Source organism: Suillus clintonianus (genome assembly GCF_016758775.1).
Source record: "Suillus clintonianus strain FC179 chromosome Unknown DEU56scaffold_2, whole genome shotgun sequence".
NCBI lineage: Eukaryota > Fungi > Basidiomycota > Agaricomycetes > Boletales > Suillaceae > Suillus > Suillus clintonianus.
The window spans coordinates 825,239-844,885 of record NW_024539226.1 but is presented as its reverse complement, the minus strand read 5'-3'; the positions used below and the strand labels follow the sequence as shown (position 1 = coordinate 844,885).

At 49.5% G+C, this 19,647-nt stretch overlaps 6 protein-coding genes and 2 non-coding genes across 8 annotated transcripts; 5 read left to right on the top strand and 3 right to left on the bottom strand.

The window, feature by feature from the left end:
* Positions 1-4,227: 4,227 nt before the first annotated feature.
* DEU56DRAFT_937463 (uncharacterized protein) lies at positions 4,228-5,762 on the top strand (the record flags this gene model as incomplete). Its single annotated transcript, XM_041358831.1, has 3 exons — positions 4,228-4,938; positions 4,990-5,152; positions 5,213-5,762. The coding sequence occupies 3 exons, from the start codon at positions 4,228-4,230 to the stop codon at positions 5,692-5,694; spliced, it is 1,356 nt and encodes a 451-aa protein (XP_041215330.1). The 3' UTR covers positions 5,695-5,762.
* Positions 5,763-5,972: 210 nt separating this feature from the next.
* DEU56DRAFT_231646 (uncharacterized protein) lies at positions 5,973-6,858 on the top strand. The gene is made up of 4 exons (XM_041345194.1): positions 5,973-6,332; positions 6,389-6,469; positions 6,524-6,579; positions 6,639-6,858. Exons 1-4 carry the CDS (start codon positions 6,282-6,284, stop codon positions 6,730-6,732), a joined length of 282 nt encoding a protein of 93 aa, XP_041215329.1. The 5' UTR covers positions 5,973-6,281; the 3' UTR covers positions 6,733-6,858.
* A 513-nt stretch (positions 6,859-7,371) lies between these two features.
* On the bottom strand, positions 7,372-9,658 carry DEU56DRAFT_867795 (uncharacterized protein; the record flags this gene model as incomplete). Its single annotated transcript, XM_041355449.1, has 6 exons — positions 7,372-8,382; positions 8,433-8,744; positions 8,792-9,159; positions 9,212-9,323; positions 9,378-9,463; positions 9,517-9,658. The coding sequence occupies 6 exons, from the start codon at positions 9,656-9,658 to the stop codon at positions 7,372-7,374; spliced, it is 2,031 nt and encodes a 676-aa protein (XP_041215328.1).
* Positions 9,659-9,960: 302 nt separating this feature from the next.
* DEU56DRAFT_t14 lies at positions 9,961-10,043 on the top strand. Its single transcript has one exon. It is a non-coding gene; the product is annotated as a tRNA-Arg (tRNA).
* Positions 10,037-12,414, bottom strand: DEU56DRAFT_766676 (kinase-like protein). The gene is made up of 6 exons (XM_041351102.1): positions 11,527-12,414; positions 11,306-11,479; positions 11,066-11,253; positions 10,936-11,018; positions 10,734-10,883; positions 10,037-10,684 (listed from the first exon to the last, which is right to left on the bottom strand). The coding sequence occupies exons 1-6, from the start codon at positions 12,352-12,354 to the stop codon at positions 10,098-10,100; spliced, it is 2,010 nt and encodes a 669-aa protein (XP_041215327.1). The 5' UTR covers positions 12,355-12,414; the 3' UTR covers positions 10,037-10,097.
* Positions 12,415-12,497: 83 nt separating this feature from the next.
* On the bottom strand, positions 12,498-12,580 carry DEU56DRAFT_t11. The gene has a single exon. It is a non-coding gene; the product is annotated as a tRNA-Arg (tRNA).
* Positions 12,581-12,593: 13 nt separating this feature from the next.
* On the top strand, positions 12,594-13,574 carry DEU56DRAFT_766674 (uncharacterized protein). Its single transcript, XM_041351101.1, has 3 exons — positions 12,594-12,905; positions 12,972-13,260; positions 13,314-13,574. The coding sequence occupies exons 1-3, from the start codon at positions 12,696-12,698 to the stop codon at positions 13,388-13,390; spliced, it is 576 nt and encodes a 191-aa protein (XP_041215326.1). The 5' UTR covers positions 12,594-12,695; the 3' UTR covers positions 13,391-13,574.
* Positions 13,575-14,752: 1,178 nt separating this feature from the next.
* On the top strand, positions 14,753-16,661 carry DEU56DRAFT_975927 (uncharacterized protein; the record flags this gene model as incomplete). Its single annotated transcript, XM_041359588.1, has 11 exons — positions 14,753-14,950; positions 15,006-15,019; positions 15,072-15,222; positions 15,269-15,614; positions 15,663-15,757; positions 15,810-15,831; positions 15,882-15,917; positions 15,974-15,998; positions 16,046-16,139; positions 16,189-16,400; positions 16,466-16,661. The coding sequence occupies 10 exons, from the start codon at positions 14,753-14,755 to the stop codon at positions 16,261-16,263; spliced, it is 1,056 nt and encodes a 351-aa protein (XP_041215325.1). The 3' UTR covers positions 16,264-16,400; positions 16,466-16,661.
* Positions 16,662-19,647: the final 2,986 nt, after the last annotated feature.

Below are 19,647 nucleotides of genomic sequence, written 5' to 3'. Positions count from 1 at the left end.
GATCCTGTGAACCAGACACGATGCGAGTGCCATCGGGGGAGAATGAGACTGAATAAACCAAACCAGTGTGCCCTCGCAAGGGCTCGCCCAATAGCTGCCCCGTCGCTGCATCCCACAGCCGGACAGTGTCGTCCTGTGAACCAGACACGATGCGAGTGCCATTGGGGGAGAACGAGACTGACGAAACCGGACCAGTGTGCCCTCGCAGGGGCTCGCCCAATGGCTGTCCCGTCGCTGCATCCCACAGCCGGACAGTGTGATCCTGTGAACCAGACACAATGCGAGTGCCATCGGGGGAGAATGAGACTGAATAAACCGAACCAGTGTGCCCTCGCAAGGGCTCGCCCAATGGCTGCCCTGTTGCTGCATCCCACAACCGGACAGTGTGATCCGCAGAACCAGACACGATGCGAGTGCCATCGGGGGAGAACGAGGCTGACCAAACCGAATCAGTGTGCCCGCTGATCACGGTCTGAATAGCCGTCCAGTTCACAAGACGTCCATGAATCACATGAAGAGTGTTCGGAAACCTGCCGGCAAAGCTTGTAGCCACCGTGGATTTGCTGGGTGAAAATGGCAACGCTGATACATATAGATGCGGTGTGCTGTGCAAGATCATCCCGCCAAAGACTTGGACGAATCTCTGCACATCCATTGCGGCGGATAAGAGATCTCCGTATCCGGATTGTCCCTGTGTTCGCACGTAAGCCCTTCGCCTGACACCGCCAGGTAGTTGTATTCTTACCTTCAGCCAGTGGGAAATGAGTGGAAACACAGCACCTGCGCTGCTGAGTGCATTCAGAAGCCCGAGTACTTCAATGTAGAAGAGCAGCCGCTCATTGTCGAAGAATGATTTGATTTCCTTTGCAAGCTCCGTGTGGAAGTCCGATGCTCGTACGTGTGTAGCCCAAAATCGACATGAATAGGATAGATGTGGGGTAATACATGTTTCGACCCGTTGAGGCAGCCCTGTGTCTTCGGAATTCGGGATATATGAAGACTTCAATTCACATATGTTAAAGCGAAGGTTGTGTTCCATCACTCGAAGTGACGCAAATGCAAGGTCGCATTGAACCTTCGACACCTCAACGAAAAACTCTCCGCTGTGTGATTTGTCTGTCAGGAATTCGTGGAAGGATGCGTGAAGAGGTCGGATGGGGGTATACGAATTCGTGGTGCCGCTGAGGAGGGATCCCATATGTTTGACTATATCCATATTGTCACGCCTGCTTCGGTCTGGAAAATGGTTCCGCATGGCATTGAGGGAATCGAAAGGGAGTGGTTCGGCCGTGCCAAGTATCTGTCCCATCACGGAACGAAACCCTACTAGTGCTTCTTGGTACTCTTCAACGTTATATTGATCCCTGTTCATAACTTCGGTTAAAATGAGCCGATACATTTCGTACAACAAGTTTTTGCGATCTCCATCACCGCGGTTCACGACAGCATCGAAGCGACGCATTCTGTGTGTACCAGGAGGGCTAGCCCTGATGTGTTCGCAGGCAAGACGCGCCCATTCGAACAATCCATCAGCTTTCGCAGCAAGCAATGTAAACTCCTTGTCCTGAAAATCTGACAGCCCAGTCAGCTCTTCAGATACGTAAGCAGAGATGTCGCGCTTCACGACATCCTGTGGAATATCGTCCATGGACAACCGTAGAATATGTTGAGCGCCTTCGAACCCCTCATTTATATCGTGTAGCGGGCGGGACGTAACGAGAATCCGGAAGTTGGATGGAAGTTCAGTGATTTTGGGAAGGCCTTTGTCCCGAAGTTTTCCAGCAAGTATGCGTAGAAGGTCGCGCCGGGTCTCGACTCCGCCGCTCTCGTCCAGTGCTTCAATTACGATCAAGACAGGCCCAACAGTTGACCTAGAAGACTTCTTTAGCGGTTCCACAAGAAGCTTGCTCCACTGCTGGTTGATATCTAGCGTCTTCTTGAGCGCATTGTCATTTTTTACGGTGTTCGCCAATGCTCGTCTCATCTCCGGATCATGGTCAGCCAGATCGCAAGCGATGGTGGAGAAAACCTTTTCGTGACGCTTGTCGGCTTCACGGCCCCGGTCGAAGCAGAAACATGAACCGAGCCCTCCCATGTCGTTGAACCAGTTAACGATGGTGTGAGCGATGGCTGATTTGCCCTTGCCTGCAGGGCCAGATAGCCACAGCACACGCTGAGCAGCATCTCCGCTGTCGTTGATCCATTCAGTGATCTGGGACAGAATGGCTGTGCGCGTCCCTGGCAGGCATTGTTTCCTGGTATCTAATCCCGCGCCCGCTGCGTAAGCCATACCGCTGAGATCCAGTGTTTCACCTGAAGGGGTTTAAGTGGATGCAAATCAGAAGTACGTTGAACACTTACCCGTACACTGGACGAGATCGGCTACGTCCCGAATGGCTTGGTCCCGAAATTGTTGCATAAGCCCATCCAAAGCGTTGTTGTACTTCGTAATCATATCATCCGTCTCCGAGACAACGTTTTTTCCGAGTCTCTTCCCTGTAATATTTGTATAAGGTCTATAATGTGCGAAGTGAAATAACTCGTCACTCACAAAAGCTCGTTGTCTCCGAGTAATCCCTGATGAAACGTGCGCACTCTAGAGTCTGCTGGGCGATCCGTCCAACGATATCGTGTTTGGAATCCTTCGATGCAATTTGGCCAAGAGTATCGTCTTGTGATATGAAGCCGTAAACTGCATCTAATTTCTCGAGAAGACGGTCCATTGATTGATCGCGTTCTGCTTGAGCGAGAATAATCTGCACAGAGTCAACAACTGCTGGACAGGAGGGCAAAACCACACGTACTGTGGATGCAGCGGACAGCACGCCCAGCGCCATCTTTGCATATGGATGTACCTAAGCAACTTGATTAGTCCGCTCCCAAGAAAGGAGAGTAGCCCATACATCCGCGATCCTCCCAATAGCAGTGTCAAAAAGCTTGAGGGGTTGGAGATATGTAGTCTGGACATCGTCTGCAGTAGCAAGACCTGTTTGGGCATTTTTGGTGGTGGACACTGCAGATGTCGCACGTTCCCCGAGGCGCTTGGTGTGTGCTGAAGCCTCATGGGTAGCCCGAAGTTCAGCCTTAACCAATTGGGAATCAGGAATTTCTCCCAAGCCAGAATTGGCATCGAGAACCTGCACGACAACCAGAATTTAGAGACGAAAACTAGATCGTTTGGTGCAAGTACCTTCGAAGCAGGTTCTCCGGATGCTCCTTGATTCACACAGTCACTGGGATTCTCAGATGTGATGGGCTTGTCACCATCGGAAGGATGCAGACGCGACGCATCCTTGGTGGACCTCAGACATGTGAAAGATCGAAATAATGTCCACGCACCTCAATATTCTGATTCGATGAAGCACCTTGATGATCGATGTTCTGGACAGCAGGGGAGTAGTTACGGGAACGCTTGAGTTTCTGCACAATATCAGCCATGATGAAAGTAAACACAGCATTCGCGTCAACGTACAGAAACTTTTTTAGTCACACTCTTCCCAAATTTCCGTATAGACTGACGGAGTCCACCATGGGGCTGGAAGGGTGTTTTTGTTAGCGCTCGTCGACAGTGATCTCATGAGACACGTACCGAGCTCTCACCGGCGGTTGTTTCTCTGGAGGCCTCTGGAGGGTGTTTCGGCCTATGGTCTTCGCTCATTGCCAACAGTCGAAGATTGGGATCAGCCTGAGGGAAGTAGAGGTTGGAGAAGAGAGTAGGTCCTCAGGTATTTGTGACGCAATGGGGTACGAAACGATGGCCCCAATTAACAATTCAACAAGTCGAATACCCTTGATCTTGAGGCAGTACCCTGCAGTACCCACACTAAAGCGCTAATCATTCCACCACGTAATAAATAAATGGGCATTGGGAGCGTGGGTCGTGCAAGTGCCAGCGAAAGGCATCGTCCATCATGAAACGAGCTTGATTCATAGGTACGTGCAAGGTACTTATGAGATACATACATATGTATGGCACAACGAAAGCAATCACAATCGTCAGGTTTATGGGCGGAAGTATAGAAAGATCCATGGCGGCAGGTGCAGCGACTACAGCATGTTGCAATGTGTAGTAACTTGTGCATCAGTCAAATTTAGCAAAGTTTGAATGTGAAGGATGTATCGGGGGCTTACCGAGACTCGGAGGTCTAATGACTCTAATCCAACGGCGGGCGGGGCTACGCTCAAAATTCGACAGGCACAAACTGAGCCAAACAATCCTCCTAATTCATGACAAGCCGCTTATCGAGCCTCCTCCAGGCATCACCACGACCACGAAGATATTTTCATAGCTTCTCTGCCACATGCGCAGAAAATCACAAATGCGCGAGCGAAAAACTGTTCGCGGATGCAGAAGAGGAGGAAGCAGAAGAAGCTCGAAACCCGTCACCAAGCATTTCAAACATTCATCGACTGCAGAGCCGGGATGTAAACTGGACAGGCGAAGAGTCTATACAGGATGCTGTACTGCGTATGCTCGTTGACAAATATAAGCCTATGCGCACGGGGTCTATCAGGACCGCTGACGTGAAGCTGAAGGAGGCGCCGCCAAAAGTGCACACGGAAGCCCTTGCCGTCGAACAGTCTACCCGAACGTGGCAGGAACTTGCAAATAAACCTTTGCTCCCTTCTGTAGAGGGTCACAAGCCATGGCTTACCACTTACAAGACCCCTTCTCATGCATCCGCATCCATTAAGCTTGGTAACTTCACACCTGCATCTGCACGCACGCCCGACGTCCATGCTACGACAGGCGAGCACACTAGAAAGACAGAGAGGGAGCTTGCAAGACGAAAAGAGCATGCAGGGCGATTGTCCAGAGCTAAAGAGTCGACATTGGATTATCGTTTAGGCTTGAAGAACAACGGGGGGCAACACGCTGCTCGTCCTAACCCTGTCAGTATGAAGGGGTGGCAGGCTTTGATAGAGGACAAGATACAGGTTGGCTCCGTCACTCGCTCGGGATCATCTTGTGCTTACATCTCAAGACAGAAAGCTCGAGCTGCCGGACATTTCGACAAAATTAAAGGGCGAGGTCAGCCCATAGTCAGATTGAGCGACGAGCATAACCCTTTCATTGCGAGAGAAGAGTTTCTCATGAACCGGATTGTCCAGAGGAACGGGGCAGCTCCACCATGGGTCGAAGTCCAAATCGGTGGGTGGCTTATACCATATCGGTGAGATTGTCAAGTTTACCACTATTCTAATATTGCAGAGCTCGAGACTGCAGTAAACGCATTCCGCAATGTCCTGAAGCAGTCGTGGACAAGGCGCGCCATTAGAACTTTAACGATGTTGCAACCAGCGGCGATGTTGCCTTCATTGTCGCTTGACAGAGTGACATCATTGCGGGATCGCGAGTGGGAAGAACGAGAGCGCTCTTACCATGATACAGCCGTCGCCGACTTGAATTCTTTGGTGCGTAAATACAATGCCCTTGCGCCATATTCTGTGCGCCGCCCATATCATTCTCGGGAGGCCGAATTAGCCAAGGCATATGATGTTTGTGGGGAGGACATTCTACGTGGGATATCAGAGAGAAGAAGGGAGATACACGCCAGATCAGGTGCCTCTTTACTTTCTGAAGTCGAGTCTTGTGCGGAAGTTGATGCATCCGTGGCCTACCCTTTGAGGTTTCGAGATATCATACGCCAGTGGTTGGTGAAGCTACGAGACAGATTCATCAATGTATTCTGAACGACACGCTTCCATGGCTGATCATACATACATTCATTTCCCCGTGCCCAGGCGATAGCTCAAGGGCTCAAGGCACGCCCCATATTTTGGTTTACACTCAATTGTAGCTAACAATCCATACATGCATTATTATATTCCTGTCCTTGTGTTTCACTGGAGATCCACGAATGGAGTGCCGCCTTCCGTAGCCGATTTTTGTCCATTGTGTTGATTTGATTTGATGCCGCGGAGGTATCTATGCCTGGCAGCAGTCTTGTTCTTCCAGCGTCCACGACTGTCGTTACGAAGTCGAATACATACAAAAACGACGACAGCGCTGAGCACGAGAATGAGACGGTTTATTGCAATTTACGTGAATCCGGGATCCGGATTTAACTCGGCAGCAAGGAACAAGAGGAAACGAGGTATTGGCTGGTGTTGGCAAATTCCCTGCCTCGTGTTTGCCTCACCTTTTCCGGAGGTCGTTGACCGGACATCTAATCTATAAAAACCCACCCTTTTGTCTATTTAATTCTCCCATCCTCAAACCCTTGTATTCTTCCATACCCACCTTTTCTCCTTCAAATCCCGCCCACGTCGCCGACGCCATGGCCATCTACGAGGAATACGCATCGCTCCCTATTAGCAGCGACATTACGGTGATTTTTTTGCTTTTTCCCAGCACCGCGTAAGCACTAACGATACTTTTTTGTAGCCTGGTGACATCGTCGCCGTTAACCACGACCGCTACGGTCGTCAAGAGGGCCTCGTCGTTGGCTCACGTGTCGACTTCGCTGTAAGCCCCGACAGTCCTCCATAAAAAACTATCATAGCTCATCCCACATCACAGGGCCGACAAATCCTCGAAGTCCAGCTGGAAGCCTCGCAAGAAATCTACCAAGCATGGTACAGCTGGCATATCTCTCACCACCAAATCCACTATCTAACACAATACAAACCAACAGGTACCCCACCGTCACCCGCGTCAGGCGAACAGTCTCCTACAGCCGACCTGTCGTCGCAAAACAGCGCACCATTGAACGCCGAATCTACTGGTGATCATCACCGGCTTCCCATTTCTCCCCTTGGTTTGGACTGTCGATTTTTGTATTATCTAAGTATAAGTATCTACCCTCCCCGGCCAAGTCGACATGGTCATGGTGCTCTTGCTTTCGGACGTGGGGCGACGCTCAATATGGTACATAGCTCGCGGTGGCCACTGGTGGACGCGATGCTGGGCATGGTGGAGGTTCTTTCTTTTATTCAATTGATGGATCTACGATGATGACTAGAGGTATTTTGATATCAGACATTAGGTCACAACGTACTTTGGATGATCGTGGCAAGAAATGGCATGACTTTGGCATATACATGATCGATTGGTCAACCGCTGTCTTCTCACATTCTGATTCGAACGACCGCATGGCAGGGGTGTATTCCATCACCGTGACGTGGCGACAATCGCGGGTCTCGCGAGAACTCGTAGAACTCATTGTGCACCGCATTATGATTATGGACGGATATGCATTGTTGAACGGTGTGGGTAACATGAATCTAGTCGATATTCAACGAGGAGTACCGACACACATGGCTAAGTAAGTTAGTGGGGATCTCAACATGTGGCAGGCTAGGCTATGCTAAAGATACAAGAGCATAATAAACAAGTTATATGATAATATGGGGGTTATGGAAAAGCTGTCATGCTTTCTGGTCAACAACAGGTGAGGGATGCGTAGGCAGAGGGGATTTGGGATGGCGAGATCCTGGTGGACGAGCAGTAAGGGATGAAGACGAAGATGACGCACGTTGATGCATGATGTCCGGTGCTGATGCCCAAAGAGAGGAAGACGTCGACTTGGTGGATGAACTTGATAGAGAAATCTGTGACATATTTGCTGTTAAAGGGACAGCGCTTCCGTTCATTAGAGATGGAGTTGATGCAGATAGAGACTCTCGGTCCCGTCGCGCAGCCGAAACACTTCTTCTCCCAGCCACTACGCTTCTCACAACTCTCGGACCCATCAAACCTCTCCCCCTGCTCTCTACAACCTCCCCATCTACCATCAAACTTGCAAGCGATGTTGCTGACCCGTTCACGCGCGGCTTGAGTGTCTCCTCTGAGCTTCGTGGTGAGTTGTGATGTGGGTAAATGCCAGGGCGCGACTGTACCACGCGCTCGTAGTAGAGCATAAATGCCCCAGAACCCTCCTGCATCACTGTCTCTATTCCGCATTCCTTCACTGAGTCGTCGCTAATCCGTAGCCATCCCCGGCCAGGGCGGTACATGGAGTCGACGGCTTCGTCATCGTCGCGCACGGGCCCGTATCGCTGGCACCTTTCGCAGTCGCAGCCAAGTGGGTCAGCGAGTCTTGGTGGTGCGAAGCGCCGCGATCCATAGGATACAGGCCGTGGTTTACGCCGGTAGCAGACGTAGTGGCCGAAGGAATGTTGGCCGTAATGACACACAACCGCAGAAAGACGGTAGATGGTCCTTTGCACAGCGTATGTGGCTGGTGTAGGAGTTGTGGAACGAGGAAGCAGGGGCGGTTGTGATGAAATAGGAACAGAAGGTTTGGTGGAAAGGTTGCCAGAAGTTGTAAATGGTGTGAGATCTAGAACCTCGGGAAACAGAATGCGAACTGTGTTCTTAGCAGCATAGTGGCCGTAGCTGAGAGATCGATTGAGGTGCAGTGCAAGAACTTGAGGTGGCTGCAGAACGTCTTAGAGACTCGGGGGGCACATAAAAAGCTCAGACTTACTCTTGCGACCATGGCTTGCTTTGTTGATGCTCTGCTGAACACTTTCTCCAGCTTGACGCCCTTGACGTCCTCCTCTAGTCGACCATGATCTAAGGCAGATTGCACTCTGAGCTCTAGTTTTCTAGCATCTTTCACCCTCTTCTTCTTCGATATGGAGGCGGTAGGGTCTGCGTTCACCGCTGCTGCTAACCGGTCTGCCTCTTGCCTGAGCTTCTGGTGCGTGGCCTTCATCGAACATTTACGGCATATGCAATCGTTCAGCATCTCAAGCTTGGTGTACTCCGCAAGACAATCCTCTAAGTGACAGCTTGCCTGTATGCGAGTTAAGGCATATCAATAGCCAAATCAGGAACACATACGACGTATCGAGGTACAGCAAGTTGCCAGCTGTCGAAAGCAAAGTGCATGACTGCTTCTGTGTAGCCACACTCGACGCAGCTGCGTCTGTTCGCTGTGAGGCCATCGAACACGCTTTTCCCAATCTCCTTATTAGCGTCATTGCGGACTTGAGAGAGTCCACCTAGACCACGGTCCCGGTGACCTTCGTTATCAACGGCGGCCACTTCCTTCTTGATACATTCGGAAACGAGCTGGAATAATTCCTGTGCGTCTTGATGTTCTCGAGAGGAAAATAGGGAGTTGTGTTTGCTTGGGGAGTGATTGACAAGGGCGGTGATCATGTCGAGTGGACGGATTGAGTGATAAGCGGTGCGAGGTGTGTTGAGGTCTATAGGTATCCCTGTCAAGTACACAGCTGGATGCTGTATGATGACACAGACCTTGGAGCAAAGCCAAGAGGGCGTCCACGACGGGTGATGGTACGTCAAGTTGAATGGCCTTGGCTTGCGTGTGCCAGAGATAAGGCAGCAGATAGGACAAGGAGGCCATAGCCTGATTGTACTGGGGTGAATGGGAGAGGATGATGATTTAGACCGAGTACTGTACCTGCATAGTTGAATTCATGAAGCAGTACGTTCCAGATATATTGACAAGACCGGGGTAATAACCATCATGAAAATCATTTTTGTACTCTGCAACTGATGTCTAGCAGCAGTTTGAGTATCACATGAGAGAAGGTACGTACGTGGACCTGCATTCCCATTAAGCTCGATCTGTTCGCTACGGGTGCGTAACACTTTCTTCTTGAGCTTTTTAGTTTCGTGTGGGTTCCCGGAGGATGATGACCAGTTCCATGGAAAGCTGAATGAGAAGCTCTCAAACACCATAGCTAACCGCCAGGTGGCTGACGAGGATCCAAGGCTGAATACTACCTGGATGGAGAGCAGGACAATAAGCGGGAGTAAAACGAAAATGGTAAGCGGGGTTAATTGAAAAATTAGAGGGTCTTTGAGTAGTGCAAGAGACCAAGAACGGAATCCGTCTTGAATGTTCATGGGGGGGTTAACTTTACGCTGCTCTCCAAGACATGAGCGGCGCTGGTGATGCGGCAGCTCGGGGAACACAAACCTTTATGTTGACATGCTTGTTGGTGGTATCTAATGCAGCAACCCAAATCACTTAAACACATGGCTACCTGGCGCAATGGTAGCGCGTTTGGCTTCGATTGCCAGCGGCACCAAAAGGTTGCAGGTTCGAGTCCTGCGGTGGTCACTCTATTTTTGCTCCCTTCTCCTTCCAATAAAAACATAAATTGTTTTACTCCTCTTACACCTCATAACACTCGTTCCTATGGAACTCACACGGCCACCTCCCAATAGCTATTCCTTCTCCAGACATCACTCTCCTCCCCTTTTCCGTACCCTCATCAATTATAACTACACACTGCTCATCCGTTCCCTCGTCCACGTAATGCCACTTCCCACATACGCCATCACCAAACGGGTGTGGGAATAGATCGTCGTCTTCAGGCTCCGATGGGTCTGCCAGGAATGGATGGTATAGTGCGCCTCGCGGTGTAATGCGACGCGTTGATTCGGGATGCATTACCTCCGCGAGAAGAGAAAGGGCAGCTTCGACGTCGGCTCGGTGCGAGTCAGGCGCTGGCGTACTGGCGCGCGTGGGCGTGACGGAGCGTGATCGAGAGGAACTGGTATGTCTGTAGCCGTATGACGATGAAGACGATGGAGGAGGATAGTTGGACCCGCCAGGGGACGTTTCGTAGTCATTGTAGGGATAATATCGAGGGTCTGGTGTGGAAGGTTTGAATATGTTAGGATTTTGTTTTTCAACGAATTCGCGCCAGCTTGTGCCCTCTTGCGATATTGAAGGCACATTTGTCGCGAACGTTCGACCTGTACAATACTCATTAGTTGAAATACATATGTTTAGACGCGCAGTTACTATGCAGGATCGCTGTTTTCTCCATTTTCTGTCGACCGACGATGGTAGCGATTTCCATGAGTGCTTCTATGTCATCGCTGGACTGCAGGAGGGGGAATTTTCCCGCCAGGAAAAAGAGAAGAATCATACCAGCAGACCAAACATCAATGGCTGGGCAGTATGGGTTCAGCCAGTGCGTTTGACTAAGAATGACATGCCGTACCACCGGTTTGCTGACTGCACTTTAGAAGGACTTCAGGTGCCCGAAAGCCTCTCGTCCCAGCCCTATTTGCTTTCGAGGGTGCTCTGTTTCGCAAGGTCAGCAGACGTACGACTTGTAGGCGAACGCTTACCTCGTATCCTTGTCAGGATAACCAACACGGTCGCTTGACCACGAGCTTTTTTGTCGGGCTTCCCTCTGCATCTTCTTCAGGAGGTCGACGTCGTAGTCATTACGCCCTCTTATTTTGCCGTGAGGATGCTCCCGCGTGGCAGAGGTATGTAAGCATGCTCCGTGCACCGGCACCGATCCATCCATTCTCTGAAAACATCGCGTTATGAGAGATTCCTAAAGCCCATATTTCACAGCTCACGCTTGCGAGCCCAAAGTCGCACAGGGCACCTATGCCTGTTCGAGGATCATACAAAAAGTTCGCAGGCTTAACGTCCCGATGTATGATACCCCTGGCGTGAATATCACGCAATGCACGGAACATACATCGAAAGTATGCTTTGATACCAGCCATAGACAAGTCTTTGTAGAATTCCTGGACTAACGTTAAGATATCTTCCATATGTGAACCGGTGTACCTACTCGGAAATCCTCATTGCGGGTATATGGCATGATAGCGACCACTTGATCATGGTGTCGAAATGCGGTGATAAGCTGGGAAGTATGACGGCATCCCCTGCAGTCCTCCATGATCGAGATCTCATTTCGTATTCGTTCCGGGTTACTTGTGACATATATTCGTTTTATGGCGACAAAGGCTTTTGTACCAGGAGGGTAAGGAGCTGATTGGTAGTGTGCGGAGGATATGGGAGGATGGTAACCATGCCACGCGGTATTGTCCCATTTATGATGGTAGGCCAAATCTATGGCCTTGTATACGGAGGAGAACGTCCCTGTTCCAAGGCGGTCGACGATAGTGTAGTCCTCTGACAATGATGGGACAGCATTATTGAGATTGGCGATTTCTAGTTGGATCTCCTGTTGTTCTTCCGGTGGTTTGAGGTATAATGTCTTCTCTTCGTCTGTCTCGCCATCCGCGTCGGCGTCTTCTTCAGGGTCTTCGTCGTCGTCGTCGAGAGTACCCATATCATGCGGGACTTCGAAGTTCATATCGTCAGCGCTCTCCATGCTCTCGTCGAGATCCACGACCGGGAGCTCGTCTGGGTGACGCTTTCGTTTGATAGTAGAGGGCACGACGCCTTGTTTTGAATAAAGGCGTGCGAGGTGATTATGATACTCAACCATATCTGGCCTGTCGAAGCCATCATGACCGTCCTCGGACGTGAGGTTGAAGGCACCGTTTGTATTCTGTGCCGAGACATATTCCTCGTGGTAAGCTTTGTTGCGGACATCAGAAGAACCGACTTCAAGAGGATTAGATGAATGCTGAGAGAGTAGCATGGTGGCCATGGCGCGTCTGACCGATGTCAGTATGTGGATAGCCTGTTCAGGCGTGGTAGTAAGTAGAAAGCGTCTTCAAGCTGCAAGCCTTCGTCGCGAAACGCGACAAGGTCACGTGAGCATGATAAGCACAAGATAAACAATAAAAAAAATGACCACCGCAGGACTCGAACCTGCAACCTTTTGGTGCCGCTGGCAATCGAAGCCAAACGCGCTACCATTGCGCCAGGTAGCCATGACGTTTCTATATTCTGGCTCATCTTCACCCATTGCAGAGAAGGACATATCCAAATTGGCCGCTGCGGTTAAGTGCTGGCAGCTTCAAGTTGAGTTGCGCCAACATCTCTACCATGGCACTCGATTGGACGATGCTGGATGGGAGGCACCAACCTATACCCTTGCGTGATGAGATTACCATCATGTCCATAGATCGTGATTCCCAAGCAGAGTTCTCCTTGACCATACCCGACGCGCCACCTTCGGGCACTGCTGCCACTGGAGGCAATGGCGGGGTGAAGAACTTGAAGGAGAGAGGAAAACTCTGGCTGACGAACAAGCGAGTACGTTCATATTTCCTTCTCAATGTCACTTGTCTCTAGCATCGGTCTGATTTCGATGTGCTCCAGCTGATATTCACAACACCCAAAGAGGGAAAGACCAAGCCGTCATTCGAATCGCTGTCGGTTCCGCTGGACGCGATCCTATCTAGCAAATTCGAACAGCCTTACTTCGGTGCTAATTACGTGGTGCTTGATATCAGACCTTCACCAGATGGTGGGCTTACGGACGGCACGAGCGTCGAGATCCGGTTTTATGACAGGGGTTTGTTTGAGTTCGTAAGCGTACTGGAGAAGACGCGCGAAAGAGTTGTTTATATGAAGAGACAGGCGGCCATGGAAGACGACGAGAACTTGCGTGAGTACCACTCCAGATAGTATCGATTTCTCTAATTTGCTCGGGATGAGCAGCTGCATATACGTCATCCGGTTCCGCGCCGGCGGCGTCGAATTCATATGCGGATACCCCGCCTGGATATGATGCTTGAAATGATTTTATCCATCCAGCACAATGCTCTGTATCAACAATGTCGGACTTTGCAACCAATGTAATATGTATACAGTATTCAGAACTTCCAGTCTCGTCGTCCATGCATGTTAGGTGTTATAATTATCAATGCGTTAGTGCAACATTTGCTGACAATAACGTTCCCTCAAACTTTCAGTGATATATATCTACGCCGAGGCTCGCGGCTTTTTTTTTTTAATTATGGGGCGACTTTGAGGTCATGGAACTATTCCGCTGCCCTAAATGCCGTCATCTTTGGTGGCTAGAACGAATCAGTTCACTGCCACGACTCGCGATGCCACAAGAATGCCATCTGCTTATACTGCAATGATCAGCTAATCTTAGATTCGCTGTCCCGTGGGATGGGATTTATGATTATCATGTTTTGGAGGTCCACCATATCACCAGTGACCTCCCACAGAAGATCCGTGGTTACAGCATGGCCTGTCAGTTGTTGATCGCGTGAACTGGCGGGCTAATCCAGGTGGTGGCATAGCTAGTGAGAATTACACAGCAACTAATTGGCAAGTGACATGTAATAACTAAAATTCGCACTTATGTCCACCGCTTAGCAAACGCGAACCGCTGCTATGTAGGTGGACTCTATCGCTTTCATAGGCACCAGTGAATCCTATGATTCCCACTGCACGACTTTCATTTGGCAAATATTGTCCTTGTTTTCGTGTGTATGATCAAATCATATTTGACGCCAAATCCTGGTAGCTCGAGTTCTTCGACTCACCGTGAAAATCACTTCGACGAGATTCAAGTTGGTCTCGACCCTCGACCTTGGAACCGGAATTCCTTGAAGTCTGGAACCCTATTGGCGGTTATCTGGTTCGTCATGCATAAGAGGTATGTAATCAGCTATATATATGCCTTGAAGTATGTAAAATATACCCACTAGATCGAAGAACTCTGGGAACTGCCGTATATAAATTCAAACCACGACATAAAGTTCATCCATCATCGCCAAAGTGATCAGCATCTGACATGCCAGAGCCTCAATATTGGTCTATGAATAAATGAGACGAGCGCACAGACCGGATGGGTCTTCCGATAACCCGAGTACAGTGGCCCACTGTTGTCCAGTAAGTGCTCAAACATGGATGGTAACTAAAATGATGACCGTAAGGCGCCAGACGACATTATTACCGAACCAGTTGTATCAAAACGAGGTTAGTTTTTGCACCATATTCGCTTTTATCAATTTCCTTGTGATCGAAGGCAGAAGATTAAATTGGACAGCCTGCATCAGCTGTGGCGATGAGTGGAAGATACGAGATATGGACAGGTCATTTAACACAACTCGGGGAAGTGAACCAAGATAACCAACCACATCATGAATACCACGGATTTCAGCACCGTGACCGTCCCACAGAACGCCCTCCCTCCCTTTGTTGCATTCGATGCATACGTCATGATGGGGCCAGTGGTGTTGGGTGCGCTCGTCAACGCCTGCCTCTTCGGCGGTTTTGTTGTTCAGACTTACGTCTATTATGCACATTTCCCCAACGATAGTCGAGTGGTGAAGCTCACGGTCAGTCAAACTGGCATGCGAAACACGAGACGCTGACTGAACGCCGTGTTTCCAGGTAGCAGCCATCTTGTGGGTGGCTTATGTAGCTTTTCTCCCTGCTCAGACCAATTGAATTGTATAGGGCAGCACAGATCGCGCATGTAATTTGTGTGTCGGCGACACTGTGGAATTTTGCTGTCAGCGGCTACGGCAACCCTCTGACGATGTTGGTCTTCCCACTAGGAGCAGATGCGGCTATCCTCTTCACTGCAATTACAGGGGCACTAGTAGAGGTAAGATCCTTCATCATATTTGACGGAGACACTCACCAGCATGTAGTCGTCCTTCGCGTTTCGATTGTGGAAGCTTTCGAAAACACTTTTTCTCCCCCTTCTTTCGCTGGCACTCTGTCTAGCAGCTCAGTCCATTGCACTCGCGATGACAGTGAAAGCTTTCCTCATGACAAACCTTGTGAAATTTGCACATGATCAAAATACACTGATCACGCTTTCGCTCACTTCGCGTCTGGTTTGTGAGCTGACACTTACCCTGTCTATGGCGTGGTACCTGAGGAAGCAACGGTCGTCGACCTTTTCAAGGCACGCTGCATTACTTCCAATTTGTTCCGTTGTAATGATTTACAGGACAACGGCCATGATTGACCGTTTGGTTCTGTGGACTCTCGGTGAGTACTGAGTACTCTCTGGTATATGTGACTCACCACACCTCGCAGAAACTGGCCTAATGACCAGGTATGTGGTAAGACATTTCTGGCGTGTTGGGGCTGATGTTATGTTGAGCCTGGTCGTGGCCTTTGTCATGAGCTTCGTAAGAGATCCTTTCTTGGATGTACGGTGCCGATCTGATCGTGAAATACCAGTTCTTAACAATGAAGCAGAATTGTAAGTGAACCAGGATATCTGTCCTTCGTCACAAAATGAACCTTTTCTAGACATATGGGTTGGAGTATACGCAAACATTGCGTCTGGTCGGTGTCCGCAAATTGCACATCTTCGAAATACTTACCTAGTCTTTGACTCCCAGTGAACGCGAACTCGTTTCTTGCATCGTGAGTTTGCTCAGTACATTTGGCGACGCAAGTTCACGCGGTTGCAGGCTGAACGGCAGATTAATCCTCCAAAGCGGGGCGAATGAAAGCCTACACATGAACACTCTGACTAGCTCAGGTGGTGGACGTAGCAAATCACAGGTTCGTAAATACGTCGTCTTGCGACGCGGTTCACTGAAGTCATGTGAAGTCTGTTGTGATCAATGTCACGCAATCAGTGGGAGGTCCTGTAGAGGTTTTCAAATACGGTGAAGGTGAAGTTTAGGTTCTAGAAACCACAGTAATGACAATAACAGCGATTCCTGTGTTATATTATGAGGCTATTTCAACTGCAATTCACCAATTTGGGTGCACGTACGGAACACCGAGAAATGCAGGCGAGGAGCCTGATGAGAATTTTGTCTGAAGGATACAATGTTGTTAGGGTTAAAGCTCAAAAACCTGGTAGCTCGAGTTGTTTAACTCACCATGAAGATCGCTTCGACGAGTGTTGGTGACTGCTCGGTCTTGGGTCTCGGCCTTCCAGTGAGTGCTGAAACACGTATCGCACCTCAATTGATCATGAGTTGCTAGACAGGCGGCCCCTAGATCATAGTACTAACGAAGTTAATTCATGCTGACAAGACGGTGGAGTGGTGCCGTCGTCTCGTGGTTGTCTGTGCTCGAATGATGATGCTACTGACATGCTGTGCTGCTCTATCCTAACCTGGCTGACTAAGCTCTCGGAATCGTCCGTATGGGGTCTTCTGCTCTACCCCTGCCCTAGGACCCCCTACTCCATGCACCCCCCTAAAAACAACCGGCGCCGCCCTCGACGCCGTCTACTGCTCTATCTCTTCTCCTGGATCCTCTATGTCCTCGTCGTCTGTATCCTCCATGTCTTCTTCTGCCGCTGCATCCTCCTCGACTAATTGCTCTGCTTCCTCATTTTCTCTTTCAAGTTCTGTCTTTTTCATCGTCAATTTTTCATCGTACGCCTCCTGGTCTCTTGCGAGCTTTGTTCCTGTTCTGGGAGTGAACGCTCGTAGGCGTCTAGCGCTAAAGTTCCCTTGTAGCGTTTCTCCTTCGAGAGTTTCGAGCTTGTACGAGTTTAACTCCTTCGATTGTACACGACGTGGTACGGACCACTTCGGTATTAGTTTCCGTTCGGTCTTGAATGTATAATCTAGGTCACTGCGGTAAACTTGAACTAATTGACCAATTTTAAAAATAACTTCCCCGGGTCCTCGTTGTAAGAGTTTTTTATCAAAGGCTGCTTTCCTTTTGATTGCGTGTCTGATCACTTCCTCGTAACCGTCCAGACGTTGTTGCTCAACGTATGCAATCTGTGTCGATGCGTCTACGTTTCTGAGTATCGACGTGCTTTCTTCTAGCGGTGTCGGGGGTGTGTTGACGATTAAGCCCAATAATAGTTCTTTCGGTGAGAACTTGAGAGCTGGGAGGAGACGATGGTTGAGTGCGTGAACCGCGTCATCGAGGTGGTCTGGCCAGGACTTAGGGATCTTGTCCCACGATGTTTCTTGCGCGTCGTCTTCTCCTAGCGCTGGTGCGCATAAGCGTTTTAGAACGTGAAGCAGTAGCTTATTCGTTCCTTCGACTAACCCATTTACCCAGGGCGAATATGCTGCAACGGTGTGTAGTTTACTTGTTCTCGAAGTGCAAAATTCTCTCACCACATCATTATTAAAATGTTTTCCGCCGTCGGCCATAAACGTTTCGGGTGCTATGAATGTGTTGGATATTCGCGTTAGACTATCGATCGTAGTGGTTGCGCTCCCTGCCGTTTTGTATTTGTATACCCAAACGTGCTGGGAAAACGTGTCTAGATAGACTCCTAATGTACTGTACCCTCCTTTCCCTTTGGGAAGCGATAAATAATCTCCTACTAGGAGTTCAAATGGATGGCGTCTGGTAATCGGTTCTAGCAGTGAGTGTATGTGAGTAGGACCAAAATTCTTGCACTTAGCGCAGTGTTTGATTGCTTCCAGAATTGATGCGTCTAGCTTCGGGCTACAGATGCGATCTAAAAGTGTTAGTTTGATCGCGTCTCGACCCCAGTGCCCTCCTTCCGAGTGGGCTTGCTTAGCTAGTTCCTTGGCTTCTTCTTTGGTAACACATTCTACCCTTGATCTTGCCCTTGTCGTGTTACTCCCCTTTAACCGCCAAAGCTTACCTTCGTTGATTAGATATTCTGAAGCTCGATGCTTCGCGCGTCGTCGTTTGCCGAGGTCCTCGTGATGATCTAGACCGTGAATGGCTTCTATCACCTCCTGGAAAATTGGTTCGTTAGCGAAGCGGACTCGTAGTGCGTCTATCGTGGAGTCGACTTCTGATATGTGCATGACGTCGTTGATGAGCCCGGTGCGTGCTTCCCAATCTTCGTTTACGGTCCATTCACTGCCGTCTCCCGGTGTACGTGGTTGGCCTTCCCACTTGCGGCTTAGCCCGTCTGCGACAACATTAAGTCGACCTGGAACGTGTCTGACGTCTGAGATGGTATATGATAGGATGCCTTCCCTCCATCTTGCATGTGCTGCTGTGAGGTTAGAGTTGAGTAGAGTATCTTTTAGCGCGTTACAATCAGTTTCTATTTCGACTGGAAAACCCCAAATAATATTTGAGAATTTATCTAGCGCGAATTTCAATGCAGCGAATTCAAGGAGATAAGACTTATACCGTTGTTCTGCTAACGAGGTTCGCTTCGAAGCGAATCCGATGGGGTGTAGCTTCTCTACCCATCGTCCATCTGGAGTCTGTGTTCGGATTTTCTGCGACAACACTGCCGCAAAGCCCTCTGCGCATCCGTCTGTCGTTAAGACAAATGGCGACCCATCGTATCGCGGTCCTTGTACTACGGGTCTTGATGTGACTGCTGCTTTGAGGTGTAGGAACGCCTGGGTGTGTTCGGCTTTCCAGTGTGGTGCGAGTTTGTAGGCATTCATGATTCTCTTGTAGGTAGTCTTGTTGTACTGCGCTGGAAGGGGTACGTTCTTGAGGAGATCTCGAAGCGGCGCTTCGCGCTTGGCATATGCTTTAATTAGTGAGCGATAGTGTCCTGTAAGTCCAAGGAACGATACTAAGTTTAACGCATCTTCTGGCTGCGCCCAATCAACGATTGCTGTGAGTTTCGATAAGTCGGGTTTGACTCCTGTGGGTCCTACTGTAGCGCCTGCGAATTCCGTTTCGGTGACCATGAGACGTGTTTTCGATGGCGCTATTGAGAAGTTACACTCTTTGAACCGTTTGAAGATAGCCTCGAGTTTCTCCATCATTTCGTTGAACGTATCTGCCGAGCAACCTCCGTCATCCATGAATATTTCCATAGTGTAGCTCACCAAGAATTCTTGAAGTCTTATTGCGACCGCTTCGCAGAACATTGTTGGAGCTCCTGTTATCCCCATTGGCATTCTCTTGTACCAGAAATAACCCCTGCCCTCTACGTAGAAAGCAAGGTATGGACGCCATTGTTCTGGGACCTGAAGAGCGTAGAATCCTGATGCGAAGTCGAAAACTGATACGTACCTATGTCCGCTAAGTCGTTGTTGTTTCGCTAAGAGGTCCCCTTGAGGCATAGGCGCTATTTCGGTGAACTTGTTGAGTTGCCCGAAATTTTGACATATGCGCCATTTTCTTGATGTTTCTTTTCGTT